The 14882-nt window shown below is 51.0% G+C and overlaps 1 protein-coding gene across 1 annotated transcript; it reads left to right on the top strand.

Moving 5' to 3' along the window:
* Positions 1–8060: 8060 nt before the first annotated feature.
* Positions 8061–11219, top strand: Pla2g2e (phospholipase A2 group IIE). The gene is made up of 4 exons (XM_038335534.1): positions 8061–8100; positions 9113–9251; positions 9443–9549; positions 11077–11219. The coding sequence occupies exons 1-4, from the start codon at positions 8061–8063 to the stop codon at positions 11217–11219; spliced, it is 429 nt and encodes a 142-aa protein (XP_038191462.1).
* The last annotated feature ends 3663 nt before the right edge of the window (positions 11220–14882 follow it).

The following is a 14882-nucleotide window of genomic DNA, read 5'->3' as shown; positions in this document are numbered from 1 at the left end:
TTCCCTGTAGTTTCTAGAGCCTGTCCTGGAACTAGCTCTTGTAGACCAGGCTGGCCTCGAACTCACAGGGATCCGCCTGCCTCTGCCTCCCGAGTGCTGGGATTAAAGGCGTGCGCCACCACCGCCCGGCTCCACAAAATTTAAAGAAATAAAATGAAAACAATAATTATGCATCCCTTGCTACAGCATGAATGCCTACTTCCAGTTTCCCTCTGTTCCCAATGTTTGAAAAAGTCTCCAGTGAAGTCACAGGGGCCAGGTACGTCTTAAAAATAAAAACACTTGGCAATCTTCTTTTTATTTTTTTCTTCCACTAACACATTTTGGGGTCCCATTTCTGTATCTTTTGTAAGGTGTCCTTTCTCCTGTGGCAGCTGTTCATGAGCACAGTGAGCTCCTGGCTCTGGGAACTCTCTAGGGCTGTCATGTTTCCTTTACCATTGCAGAGTGACAGTGGCCTTTGGGTTTGTGCCTGTGGGGTTTAACCAGCAGGCCTCAAGCCTCCACCTTGGTTTGTGGAGACGTTGTTCATCATGGACACGGCTCTCTATCTGTGACTTTCAAAGCAATAGTTAGATTTTGCTTCCAGTGCAATAAGTACCAACACCCCTTGATTTAAGGGAATTTAGTTTATTTTCAAAGTTGCAACATATGAAGTCTTATTGCATTGCTATGGAAGCTTACATAGTGTTTTCTATGCTATGGCCACTTCCTGAGATTTCTTTGCCCATTTTATCTTTGCTCTCCATTTAGGAAGCTTCTTAATGAAGGTCATAGTCTATCTCCTGTTAACCCAGATCTGAAAGAGCATGTCACCTCGTCCAACTAATTTATTCTTTATCTTTATTATATATTCGTGTGTGTGGCCCTGAGTGTATGTATGTGCATCACCTCCATACAGTACCTGAAAGCACCAGAAGAGGGCACCAGATCTCCAGGGAACTCAAGTTACAGGCAGTGGAAGCCACCCAGTGTGGGTGCTGGGAACTGAACCCAGGTCCTCCGCAAGAGCAGCCAGAGGTCTTAGCTGCTCAGCCCCATCACCCAACTAATTTAAGAAAGCATCTCAACTTACAGACCACAGAATTTCATCTCCACCTCTTCCTTGCCTCTTATGGCAGTCAGTCGAAAATGAGCAGGGTCGGGGGTCCTTGGGGAAAAATCCCTCCCTCATAATCAGCCTCAGGCCCCACCTCCTGTGTTCTGCTGCCAAGGGGAGATGCTGTAATCAGTTCTCCTTAGGCCTGCCACATGAAAGGAGGAGGGCATGTCACCGCTGAGCTCTGTGGAGACACAGTGGGTCCTGTTCTCAGTTTGTTCATACCGGGTGGAAGAGCAGCTGTTGGGCAGCATGTAGTTCCAATTTGAGCAAGAATCCAGGAGGAAGTGACTGTGTTGTGGGCACGCAGACACCACCCAGTTCAGCACCACCCAGGAGACCTCGACAGATAATAACTTGTTTCCAAAGGTTAAGAAAGCCCCACCTGCAGCATGGTTAACAAAAACCCAGAGACAGAAATTGGAGTTCAAGCTGCAAGTCAGAAAAGCAAAACAGCCAGCCACTGGCTTCTGCCTCTACCTCAGTCCGAAATGGAAATCCTGCCTCCAGGAGTCTCAGAATGAGACTGTGTTTGAGAGCTGTTTCCTCTCATTTTATATTCTTCTCCAGGACTGGAATTAAAGGCGTGCACCACCCAGTTTCTACGGCAAACTAGTGCGGTCACTTGGATTAAAGGTGGGTGTCACCACTGCCTGGTCTGTAAAGCTGATCAGTGGGGCTGCTTTATTTATTAAAATACAAACGAAATATCACTACGCCCAACTATACACTCACCAAAGTTTATTGAGAACACATGGGTATGAGAATGTATTAAACAAACCCGTATGAGAAACTGACCAAATGCATGAAACCAACAGAGGGCACGACACCTTCTTCTGGACCCCATAAAAAGAAGAACACCTAATACTACAATAGCAGTGGCTCTGCCAACCTGTCATCCAGCTTCCTGGTGTGTGTGTGTGTGTGTGTGTGTGTGTGTGTGTGTGTGTGTGTGGTGTCAAAGGACCAATAGACAGGGAACCTCCAACTGTCTCAAGGGCTTCAGCTCAGCACAGACTGTGGGTACCCAATGCTTGATGTGGCCTGATCCCAACTGTCATCTATCTGTATGTTGATCCATCTATCCCTATACACCCAGACAAAGTTGCGCCTCACCTCCATGCTCCCAGCCTGTTGATCAGGTTTGGTCAGACCCAGCAACTCGGGACCCCCAGGTCAACTCTGCCTAGTTCCCAGAAGTTCTCCACTTAGACATGTTAATATTCATCATTCTCCTACAGCGGCTCTCAGCCTCTGCCTCCAGTAAGGCCTCTTTCTGTAACGCATGTATGTGTATATATAACCTATACGTAATATGCCTATTTCTAAACACATGCATACACACATGCACACACACATACTCACATGCACAGGCGCTTGCACACACATGGTGACCATGCCAACACATGTAGACGCCAGAGCTGATGTCGTGTGATGTGGGATTCCCGTCTGTATGCTGTGAATACCACTGGTTAACTGCTTTGAGCCTATAGCAGAGCAGGGCAGAACAAAGCTAGGTGGGAAAAACTAAACTGAATGCTGGGAGAAAGAAGACGTGTAGCCCCGCCAGAGACAGACGCAGGATGGAAACTTGCCGGTAAACCACAGCCATGTGGCAATACACAGATTAATAGAAATGGGTTAAATTAAGATGCAAGAGTTAGCCAATAAGAAGCTAGAGCTATGGGCCAAGAAGTGATTTAATTATACAGTTTCTGTGTGGTTATTTTGGGGCTGAGCAGCCGGGAACAAACAAGCGGCCTGCATGCTATAGTTGTGATGTTTCCTTCAATAGCTCTCCCACCTTAGTTTTTGAGGCAGGGTCAGTCTCTCAGTGAACCTGGAGCTCACCAGTTCGGCTAGACTGGCTAACCTGCCAGCCCTGGAATTCACCTGTCTCCCCATCCCTAGTGCTGAGGTTACAGACATATGGTTCTATGTCTGCTTATAAGAAAGTGCTAGGGAACCAAGCTCTGGTCCCTATGATTGCTCCACAATTAGTTTGCCCTCTGAACCATCGCCCAGCCCCATGCCTGGCTATTCTTTATGTGTTTATTTAACTTTTGTCTTTCTTTAGTTTGAATAAATATGTTCTGTGGTGGGATTTTCTTATCAGAAGAATGGAATCTGAGCTGTATGGTCCTGGGTGGAGACTTTCTGAGCTGTCAGGAAGATCCCGAGGCTAACACCTGGCAGGAGGCTTTTAGATGAAGAACAGGGGCAGGTCATTGTCCCCTCCCTTAAGAGTTAACCCAAATGGGCTTGTCAATCACCAAGAGAGAAAACGCTGCTCAGGAGGTAGCCTATGCTAGTGGCTTTGGGACCAAGATAAGAGATGAGCTCACTGTTCTTGCAGGGAACCTGAGTTTGGTTTCCAGCACCCACACCAATCAATTCACAAACTCCCATAATTCTAGCCCCCAGGGGATTTGATGCCCTCTTCTAGCCTCTATAGGCACTGCATCCTGTACATAGCCCCCCACAGACATACTCGTACATAGACATATGCATGTAATTAAAAATAAACTCCCTAAGGAGAAGAAAATAGCATGTAGGTCAGGACAGTGGTCTCTTTGACCATTGTCCGTTCTCCAGAACAGTGTCAGTCTCTTTGGTCATCGTCCAGTCTGAAATTACAGGTGGTTGTGAGCCACTCAACATGGTGCTGGGGACCAAATTTGGGCTCTCTAGAAGAACAGTAAATTCTCTTAACTGTTGAGCCATCTACTGCCTTTGTTTTGGTAGTGGGGACTCCAAAGCCCAGGACTATTAACCTGTTAGGCCAGTGCTCTACCACGGAGCTCCATCACTAGCCCAGAGTTTGCATCACCTCCGGCTGGCACTTCTTCCCGTGCTCACCACTTCTCTTCGGATAAAAGAATTCAGATTTGTAGGGGTTTGATTGGCAGGATGCTACCCGAGCCTTTCTTGGTTGACTTCTTGAGTGATATGTGGATTGGAACCTAGGGCTTACAGAAAATGTCTCCGGGGGTGCTGGAGAAATAGCTTGGTGGTTGAGAGTGTTTGGGTCCCAACACCCACATTGGATAGCTCCAGATGGGCCCTGAGGGACAAGTCAACCAGCTTTCATACTCTGCCCATTGCAACAAGGATGGCGTCAGGTTGAGGCTACAGGACAAAGCCGAAGACTTCTGAAGACTGGAGAAGGTTGGTCTTCTCTGTTTCCTCCAACGGAGAGGAGGAAGCAGGAGGCCCTTTGACACAGGCAACCATCTTCCAGCCATAGAAGTCAGCTTAAACACAAGAGGAATGCAGAGAAGGAACAGGAGAGAAAGGACAGAAATGGATATAGAATGTGCTCCATGATCCAAGCAGGCCTGAAGGTTCCTGAACTTCCAGAATCTTCTCTGGCTGTAACTAGCAGAAGCTGTAACTGCTTCTACTCTCTGGTGTGTCCTCAACACAGAGTAGGCTCTCAGTTTAATTTATTGACTGAAGAAATGTTGATAAGGTTACCGTGCTGTGAATGGTTCATCTTCATCATCACCTTGACAGGATTTACGGTCGCCAGGGAAACTCTTCTGGGTACATCTCAGAAGAAACTTCCAAAAAGCTCTAACTAGGAGGGAAACCCACCCTGAATGTGGCTGTCACCATTCCAAGGTCTGGGATGAACAGAAAGGAGCTGAGCATCACCCTCATCTCTCTCTGCTTCCTGACTGCAGATGCCATGTGAGCAGCTGCTTCACGCTTGTGCCCCATGCCTTCCTGCCACGACTGACTGTGCACCCTCGAACTGCAAGCCAGAAGAGACCCTTCCCCCTTAAACTTCTTTGGTCAGATATTTTGTCATAGCAACCAGGAAAGTGACTAACACAGCCACTTTGTTCAGAGAGCTCCATAGGGTCCTTAAGACTCTAGGAAACATCAGAAGCCTGTGACAGACAGTGGGCTTGCAACACAGTGCTCACAGCTCTGTAGGAAATCAGTAAACTTTAGCCTTTCATTTGATGGTGATGATTGCATTGACTTTTGAGCTAAAAGAGGTGTGTGTATGTGTGTGTCTCTGTGTGTGTGTGTGTGTGTGTGTGTGTGTGTGTGTGCTGTGCACATGTACTTGCAGGTATACACACCAGTGAAAGTTCTTAGACCAGAGGAGGACACCACTCTTTCCCTTACTCCCTTGAGACAGGCTTTCTCACTGAACCTGGAGCCAGGCTGCAGCAGGCAAGCTCCAGCAATCCTCCTGTCTCCACCTCCCACAGCACTGAGGTTAAAGGCATGTACAGCCACACTTGACTTTCTTTTTTTTTTTTTTTTTTTTTTTTTTTTTGGTTTTTCCGAGACAGAGTTTCTCTGTGGCTTTGGAGCCTGTCCTGGAACTAGCTCTTGTAGGCCAGGCTGGCCTCGAACCACACTTGACTTTCTATGTGGATGCTAGGGATTTGAACCTGGGTCCTCATGCTTATGCAGCAAGCTCTCCTGCCAACTGAGCCATCTCAGACTTGTAACCCGAGCTGAGCTTAAACTCATCGGCACCCAAAGATGAACACCAGCTTTGGATCATCTTGCCTCTGCCTTCTGAGTACTGGGGATCCTAATGTGCCCCCAAACCCAGTTCATACAGAACAGGTGGTCAAAGCTAGGGCTTCACATACGCCAAGCGAGCATTATACCAACGAGGCTACATTTCCAGCCTCACCAAAGATGCAGATTTATACCAAGAGAAAGAATCAGTGCTAAGGGTCTGAGTTCTTTATCCCCTCAACATCTCTATCCTGACCTCTCTGCCAACACCTCCACCCATCACGCCATCCCTTCACCCTCCCCACACTCGGCCAAGCAGCGATGGTGATCCCATGGAAACACTGGATGCACAGGCTGCCTGCGTGCCTTTCCCAGGTTCACTGAGTGCCTTCAGCTCCCCACAGCAGCTGCCTCCTCTGGACTCAGGACAGGGGGTAAGAAAGAGGGATGAGAAAGAGGGACCCAATATGGATGGGTTCCCCTGAAGCACACGGCTGCCTATAGAAGGCCATTTCATCTCATTTCCTTTTCAGCTGGCTTATAGCCCTGAAAGCTCAGTCTGATTATTTCCATTTTTATAGATGATGAAGCTGGGCGCAGAGAGGTGACAAAACCAGCCAATGTCATTCAAACCCTAAGCAAAGGTGCCACCATTCAAGGCCTGGTTTTGCTCTAATTTCTGCGGCATTGTGCCAGGAGAGCGAGGCCCAAGCACCAACCCCATGCAGAATGTCTGAAATCCTCCCAGTCCAGCCTTCGCCAGCATAGCACTTCAGCAAGGCGCCTCTTCCAGGAAGGCAGCCTAGATTCCTTCACCACAGCTACAGACCTACAGGAACTTTCAGGGTCCCCCAATTTGTCTGGGCCAGGATTCAAAATGGATCCCAAAAGCAACTCTCTCAGAATCAGTCCCTTCTTCCCCTGCTCTGATCTCGCTGAAGACCACGCTTCCCGGCCAGGGACGAAAGCCTTGTTGCCCTGTTGTTAGGAGGCAGCTCTTCTTATGACTCACGGTTTGAGGCCTCATGACCCAGGCCAGAAGCCAGGGGCTGCCAAAAGAGCCCTCATTAAAATCAAAAGGAAATGCCAAGGAAAAGGTCCTCTCTGAGTAGACGGTGACTCACGGCTGCAGTGTCCCAGGCAGCTGGACTAACCTCTGGTCCCCATCACCTCTGCAAAGGGGACAGAGCTCCCAGCACCCAGGGGCCCAGGGTGGGGGTGGAGATAGTAAGTAGCAGGAAGTGCATGGGCAGGGCTGGGAGTGGGGCTGAGGCCCTGTGCGCAGTCTTATTTACAGGGCTTCCTTTCTGCATTCAAAACCTGTCATCCCAAATCACACAGTCCAGGGAGCCCCCCCCCCCGGACTCTGTGGAGAAGCTCCCCAGAGACTGGGACCTCTGGCCCAGGGTGTCTGGATTCCTTGTCATGAGGCCCAACCAAGACCAGGGAGAGAAGACAGACTCCAGGCCCTAAATGAGCAACTGAGGCTTGAAGTTGGGAGGAGGGGGCTTTAGTCACGTGCCCCAGCCACGTCCCCAGACTGAAAGAAAAAATCGAGTATAGGAAGTTACTTTATAACTGTGGTAATATAAAGTCAGACTTAGTGCGGGCTGCATTACACTCAGTCCTCTGGCTTTATACTAAGTCGTGGCCTGAGAAGCACTGTGCTGGTCCTTCAGAACCGCCTGGGTCCATATTGCGGCTCCTCATTTACTGAGGTGTATGGATCTCTTCCCTCCTCTGTAACAGGGGAACCATGGAAGCCTAAGCCCTTTGGGGCTATTGAGAGCATTGCTTTGGCCTTGTTTATGAGTGACTCACCTGGGGCCCTGCACATGCTCAGTGAGGGCCAGTTCCCATGAAGGAGGTGAGGCAGATACCTCTGTCTCTGTAACACAGACAGGATTACTGATGTCCCAAGCGAGGGAAAAGACCGGCCCAAGGCCTTGTGGTCAGGGGCCCCCCAAGAGTTGACTGGAAGCAATGGTCAAGTTATTTCAGTCAGGGAAGGATGGGGAGGGGCACTTCTGCCTTGAAAATGGGACATACTTGGGGCTTAGCCCTGTGAGGGCTTCAGCGTCCCCCACCATACTGGGTCTCATCCAGAGTTGGTTTAAAGGGAATGGATGCAATATTAAGCTCGGGAAAACAGGGCACAACCACTGGGAGCAAGGATTGTAAATTTGAAACTTGGGGGTCCGGGAGATGGGCAGGAGGAAAAATGGCCCCAAGACTGCCCCACCCTTGTTCCCACCCCCTTTGAGGCAGAGTCTACCTGGCCCCTCCCCTGGGAACTTAGCCAAAGTGTCAAAGCTGGAAAAATTATTGCATCACTGGGTACTCAAGGGTTAATGATGGGGGAGTGGGCAGGACCTGTGTATTTAACTAATTGGGAGGTGGCCTGAGATCAGAGGCCCTGCTCACTTCCTCCCACCACAGCAAGCTCCTGTGCCCCCTGCTTACCTCCCCCAGGATGAAACCACCCCTTGCTCTGGCCTTCCTTTGCCTCCTGGGTAAGTGACCTTCATGACCTCCCTGCTGCATCCTGCCCCATCTGGCAATAGGAAGCTCTCTGGATGCCTGAGCATAGCCCTGCACAGGGCATCATGGGTACCAAGTGCTAGAGGCCACCCAGTGACCCTGGGATGTGTGCTGCTTGAGCCAACAGTGTCTGGGAGAGAAGGCAGGCAGGGGGAGGGGCTGAGGAGAACGCAGTGGGGAAGGGAGTGGGGGCCTTGGCATCCTGGCTTGGTTTCAGATGGGCACCTGGCCACAGCTGAAGCAGAAGGGTCTGGAGGAATCTGGGGAGGTCCACAGAATCAGCTGGGAAACAGGCGCAGGGGTGTGTGAGGAGATCTCTGTGGGGAACGGAGTGCTGCTGGGGAGACAGGGCTGAGGTCTAGGGAAATGAAGATTTTTTTGGGAAAGATTAAGTCTGTGGAGAGATCTGACACAGCATGAGCGGGTGGAAAGGAGACTGCAAAGCCAGACAAGCATGAGGACCTGAGTTCAAATCCTCAAGACTCACATAAAAGCTAGGCGTTGTGGCACATATCTGTAACCCCAATGCTGGGGCACAGAGATAGGCAGATCTTCCTGGCTTGCTGTCTAGCCAGTCTAGCCAAATAGGCAAGGTTCCTTTTTCTTTCTTTTTTTTTTTTTTCTGGTTTTTCGAGACAGAGTTTCTCTGTGCCTTTGGAGCCTGTCCTGGAACTAGCTCTTGTAGACCAGGCTGGCCTCGAACTCACAGAGATCCGTCTGCCTCTGCCTCTGCCTCCCGAGTGCTGGGATTAAAGGCGTGCGCCACCACCGCCCGGCGAGGTTCCTTTTTTTTTTTTTTTTTTTTTTTTTTTTTTTTTTGAGAGGTTCTGTCTCAAAAAAGTAAGATGGGAGATAATAAAGATATCTGATGCCAGCCAGGCTGTGGTGGTGCATGCCTTGAACCCCAGCACCAGGGCGGCAGAGGCAGGCAGGTGATGCTCACTGGTCCTGAAGTACCTTGTGGTCCCGCCTCCTCTTCCGTAGCATCCCTGGCTAGCGGGAACCTGGTCCAGTTTGGAGTGATGATCGAGAAAATGACGGGGAAGTCCGCGCTGCAGTACAATGACTACGGCTGCTACTGTGGTGTAGGGGGCTCCAACTGGCCAGTGGACCAGACTGATTGGTGAGCAGGGCCTTGGAGGAGGAGGGAGAGGAAGTGGGGAAGCAGCCTGGGAGGAAGGAGGTCCTGGGAGCACCTAGACAAAAGAGATTCACACTCTACTTTCATCTCCTCTGAGTCCTGGGGATATCCTAGCTGCTCCTGCTTCCAGCCCAGTCCAGCCAAGTCCCTCCAGGTTAACTCTGACCCCACAGGTGCTGCCACGCCCATGACTGTTGCTATGGACGTGTGGAGAAGCTGGGCTGTGAGCCCAAGCTGGAAAAGTACCTCTTCGCTATTGGTCGAGACACCATCTTCTGTGGTAGGTGGCCAAGCCTGGAATGAGCCAGGCACTAGGTAGGCAGGAGTCCCTCCAGCTGGTGACCTTGGTCCTTGTCACAGGGCCAGACCCAGTAGGCTTCCCATCATCACGTAAGGGTAACGCTTGTCCAACTGTTCCGATTCTTACTAGGCATCTGGGCCCCACAGCCCTGTGACCCACCAATGCAGCCCTTGCCCTGCCTCAGCCTCTGGGGACTGAGCATAAGGGACTGAATTGAGCCATACTCGGAGCTGGATTCACACAACCCTCCCCTAGGAGGGGCCAGGAGGGGCTCTGACTGGACAGCAGGCCTATTCTCACAAGTTGTTTGCACCCAGCGGGGTTGCTGAGCTGGGCCCACCTCCTCCACTTTGCCAAGTTCAGTGCCCATTTGGCACTATTAGCTTTCCTCTGGGCCTCAGCTGGGGAAATAGCCAACAGCAAGGCTGCCCAGAGGGCACTCAAATCAGAGAATCCAACTTTCCTCCCAGTGTGAAGTCAGGAACCCTGAAGGAGGGTAGGGACCTGGTGGGTGTGGGATGCAGGGAAGGACCCACGCAGTCCGAGACACTGGCTCAGCACAGAACTCAGGGGTCCGTGCCGAAGTGTTAGCCAAGGCCAGCACCACTGAGGCAGAATTGGCTTGGGTGTCTCACACCTGTAGGGGATCCCTCAGCAGGGCAGCTGCATCAGGTCCTTGGCACTGAGGGTTCAGACATGGGTGGGACAGGCCCCAGTTGGGATGGCACTGAGGATGTTAGGGGAGGAGTCAGGTGGATGGGACATAGCCCACCATGGTACTTTGACCAAGGGAATGAGCCGTGGAAAGCGTGTGTGGCTTCTTGCCTATTACGCTGAGATAGCCACGCCCATCTCCCCAGCTGCCCACTATCAGGACTTCAAGTGCATCCTCGGTCCTGCTGAACTAGCAGGTGTGGGCAGACTCATGAAGGGAAATGCTCATCTCTGAGGGGGAAGTGAAGCGCCAGACCCTTCCAGACAGGGAGGTGGATTCCTAGGGGCTGAAGAGCAGAAACAGACAATCACAAAGGACTGAAGTAAGGTTTCTGGGCAACTGGCGCCTGCCATGATGATGCCTGCTGGCTCTGATAGCCAGGCTAGGTGCAGCTTCTGTCTATTCTGATAGAGACAGGCTGAAGCCTTGAGGAGGAGGCCCCTGCATTAGTCTAATAACCTCCAGCCTGGATACTGGTCATCCCTAACAACGCCATCACATAAGGGAGGGTTGCTAAGACCCTGGTAGGAGGAAGGTGAGAGGTTGGGAAACCAGCATCCTGTCAGGGCAGGAGAGGGCTAAGATCATGTGAGCGGGCTTGGAGAGGAAGGGAAAACCCAGGGTGGTAAGCCAGTCCCCACCCATCCCCTTGAGCATGGGCTTCCACAGGAAGTGGGAAGGTGGCTGAGGATGGGGCTGGGAGCCTGGACCGCAGAGCATCCAGGAGTCACGTGAGATCCCAAGCCCCCAGCCTCCACCCTAGACTCTGGCTTGTTTCCATTCCCCTCCAGCTGGTAGAACGACTTGCCAGCGGCAGACCTGTGAATGTGACAAACGGGCTGCACTCTGCTTCCGCCACAACCTGGGCACATATAACCGCAAGTATGCCCACTACCCCAACAAGCTGTGCACCGGGCCCACCCCACCCTGCTGAGGTCCCCCTTGTCTCATTAGCCACCCCAGGCTGCTGCTGTCCCAGGCCTGGAGAAGCTTGGAGCCCAAATCCCTCTCCTGCAAACCCATCCCTCCCCTCAGAGCCCAAAGGCCCTGGCCTCTGGGGCCACACCTGTTCCCCAGGATCAGCTAAAGGAGCCACAGGACCATTCGGCCCTTCAGCACTCACAAGACCCACTAAGTCTCCCTGACATCCCGGTTCCCTCCTCTGAATGAGAGAATTCTATTTCCCTGCGAGTCTAATATTCTTCCATCGTCTTCCTGGAATTTGGACGGTAGTTTCCTTTTCATTCACCCATCCAACCACCCATCCACCCATCCACCCATCCACCCATCCACCCATCCACCCATCCACCCATCCATCCATCCATCCACCCATCCACCCATCCACCCATCCATCCATCCATCCACCCATCCACCCATCCATCCTCCCATCCATCCATCCACCCATCCATCCATCCATCCATCCATCCACCCATCCACCCATCCACCCATCCATCCATCCATCCATCCACCCATCCACCCATCCACCCACCCATCCATCCATCCATCCATCCATCCACCCATCCATCCATCCTCCCATCCATCCATCCACCCATCCATCCATCCATCCATCCATCCATCCACCCATCCATCCACCCACCCATCCACCCATCTATCCATCCATCCACCCATCCATCCACCCATCCACTCACCCATCCACCCACCCATCCATCCATCCATCCATCCATCCACCCATCCATCCACCCATCCATCCACCCATCCACTCACCCATCCACCCACCCATCCATCCACCCATCTATCCATCCACCCATCCACCCATCCATCCACCCATCCATCCACCCACCCATCCATCCATCCATCCATCCATCCACCCATCCATCCACCCACCCATCCACCCATCTATCCATCCATCCACCCATCCATCCACCCATCCACTCACCCACCCACCCATCCATCCACCCATCCATCCATCCATCCATCCATCCATCCATCCATCCAGTCATTGTGTTGAGCACCTATCCTTGGCCAGCACAATACCATATGGTAGGGACAGATGTGACGCAGTGGTTCCTGCCTACAGAACCTGCAGTAAATAATTGTTTTCTACAACAGTAAGTTCCCATGCTTCCTCGCTTCTCAGTCTGCAGCCTGAAACTCACTTTGTGAATCAGTCTGGCCCTGCAATCACAGAGACCCACCTGCCTCTGCCTCTGCCTCCTGTGGGCTGAGGGTTGGGGTAAAAGGTGTGTGTCACCTCACCTGGGCTTTGCATCTTTTTTTTTTTTTCAACAATCTTATCCAAGACATGTCATGTTCCTCTGAAAGGAACATCTCTGGCCAAAAGACTTACTGTGAGAAGCATAAAAAAAAAAAAAATCCCAGCCTAAGAATACTGTCCCTAGTCCTCAAAATACCCCCACCAGCACAGACTGATGTGAAAGTAGCCCTAGATCCATCTTGTCCAATCATTACTTAGAAAAGAAAATTGAGGCAAGGGCTCATGTAACCAACAATAACCATAAACCCCTGATCCTCCTGCCTCCACCTCCTAACTGCTAGGATTCCATACATGAACTACCATAGCTGGTTTTACACAGTACTGGGAATAAAACCCCAGGCTTCATGTATACTAAGCAAACGCTCTATCAACTGCGCCACATCTCAAGTCCGATCCCTTTTTTGATAGACGGGTATCTGAGGGTCAGAGAGGGCACACCCTGCCCAAGGGTTGCCCTCACTCCAGTCCTTCCCTGCTTCAAGGAGTTGGCACCAGCTACTTCATTGCCATATTCTGGTGTGGCTGGGTTAATCGAACCTAACAGATGCCAGGCCCAGAAGGGCAGGCAGGTCAGCTGTGTGCACACACAGCTGGCTCAGGCGCCTACGAAGAGAACGGAGTTCACGCTGCTGGGCCCACTAAAGGATTCCCAGCGGGAGAAGCCTGCAGCTTCTGCAGAAGCAAGGAGATCAGGCAGATTTCACTGGCAACTCCAGCTGTAATACCTCCACCATCTGCAATCAGTGGGCAGCCAGCGAAGGTTCGGGAAGAGCCTGCCCCATGGCACAGAGCCGCATAACCATTGCACAGGGCGAGTCTCTCAGAGGACACTCGATACATATCCACTCCCTTTGTCCTTTTCATGGTACAACAAGATCTCTACGAGCATGAAATCAAACGGATGCGTCATCAGGAACTCTGAAAGGTGAAGCATCTCATCGCTTGGAAAGAAAGAGGTGGGCGGTGGGTGCGTCCGCTGTAGCTGATTCAAACCCACCGGGCAACAAGGCCTTAAATCAAAACCGGCTTGTGAGGGACGCCAGCCCGACCCCTTTTTGACAGAAAGTGTGGTCCCATGGCGCCCTCTGGTGTCCATCTTTTTAGATGCTTAGGAAGAATATCGGCTCTGGCTTACATTCCCCCGGGGTTTCCTAACCTTTATCAGGTGGGCAAAGTGCACTCTGGGCTATGACACTTTCGACAGGAAATATGCCGAGAGATCACCGAAGGCGGCCTCACCCCACCGTCATAGGATGGCGGCGGACCTGATGTAACGGGAAAGTCCAGCCATGGAGGTTGCAGTGCACGATTCGGGTGAGAAGGCCAGAAGAAGCCTAAGCCAATGGGCCAATCAGTTTATAACTAATAGAGACTTCTGTGTGATTCTTTGGGACCTCAGTGACTGTGGGAACTGGGCAGGACAGAAACCCCAACAAGCAGACCCTCATATTTCAATTCCCCTCTGTATGCTGTGATTACCATTAATGAATAAAGAAAACTGGCTTGGCCTGATAGGATAGAACAGAGCTAGGTAGGGAAAACTAAACTGAATGCTGGGAGAAGGAAGACGGAGTTGGGGGGAAGCCATCAGAGCCAGACATGCTGGAACCTTGCCAGTAGGCCACGAGCCTCGTGATAAAATATAAAATAATGGAGATGGGTTAATTCTAGATGTAAGAGCTAGCTAGCAATACACTTAAGCAATTGGCTAAGCAGTGATTTAATTAATACAATTTCTGTGTGGTTATTTTGGGAGTCTGGGCCGCTGGGAACACGCTAGTAGCCTCATTCTACACTGTGCCATTGTATGTTGAAAGTATGGTGATCTGCTTTTTTGATTTTGATTTTACAGGGGATTACAGTTAAGAGATTGCCTTGAGTCTCAGAAGGGATTTTGAACTTTGGACTTTTAGACATTGTTGAGACTGTGATAGACTATGACTTTTGAAATTGGACTGAATGCATTTTGAATCATGATACTGTTAAAAGATTTTAGGTGCCAGTAAGTGGAATGGCTCCCAAAGGGAGTGGCACTAGCAAGAGGTATGGCCAATTTTGATGCGAGTATCTGGATTGATTTTGCTTTTATTCCTACCGTGCCCCTAACACAAAGTGCCCCATTAAATAACCTGCTGAATAAGTGGTGATAAGTCACAAATGGGATTCCTGAGATAATTAACGAGCCTAATTATGACATCATGGCATCCATCTGCTGCTTTGTGGCCCTTTGCAGTTGGGGGCCAGAAGGCTCGATACTTCATTAAAGCATATTCTTTCTGCCCAGGATGCTGTAGAGAGAAGGTAGCTATGGCCAAGTGGCAGACAGACACCCCCATTCTCCACTGTCTTCATCCTACCTGC

The sequence above is a fragment of the Arvicola amphibius genome, chromosome 6 (assembly GCF_903992535.2).
Source record: "Arvicola amphibius chromosome 6, mArvAmp1.2, whole genome shotgun sequence".
Lineage (NCBI taxonomy): Eukaryota > Metazoa > Chordata > Mammalia > Rodentia > Cricetidae > Arvicola > Arvicola amphibius.
This window is presented reverse-complemented; position numbering and strand designations above follow the sequence as displayed.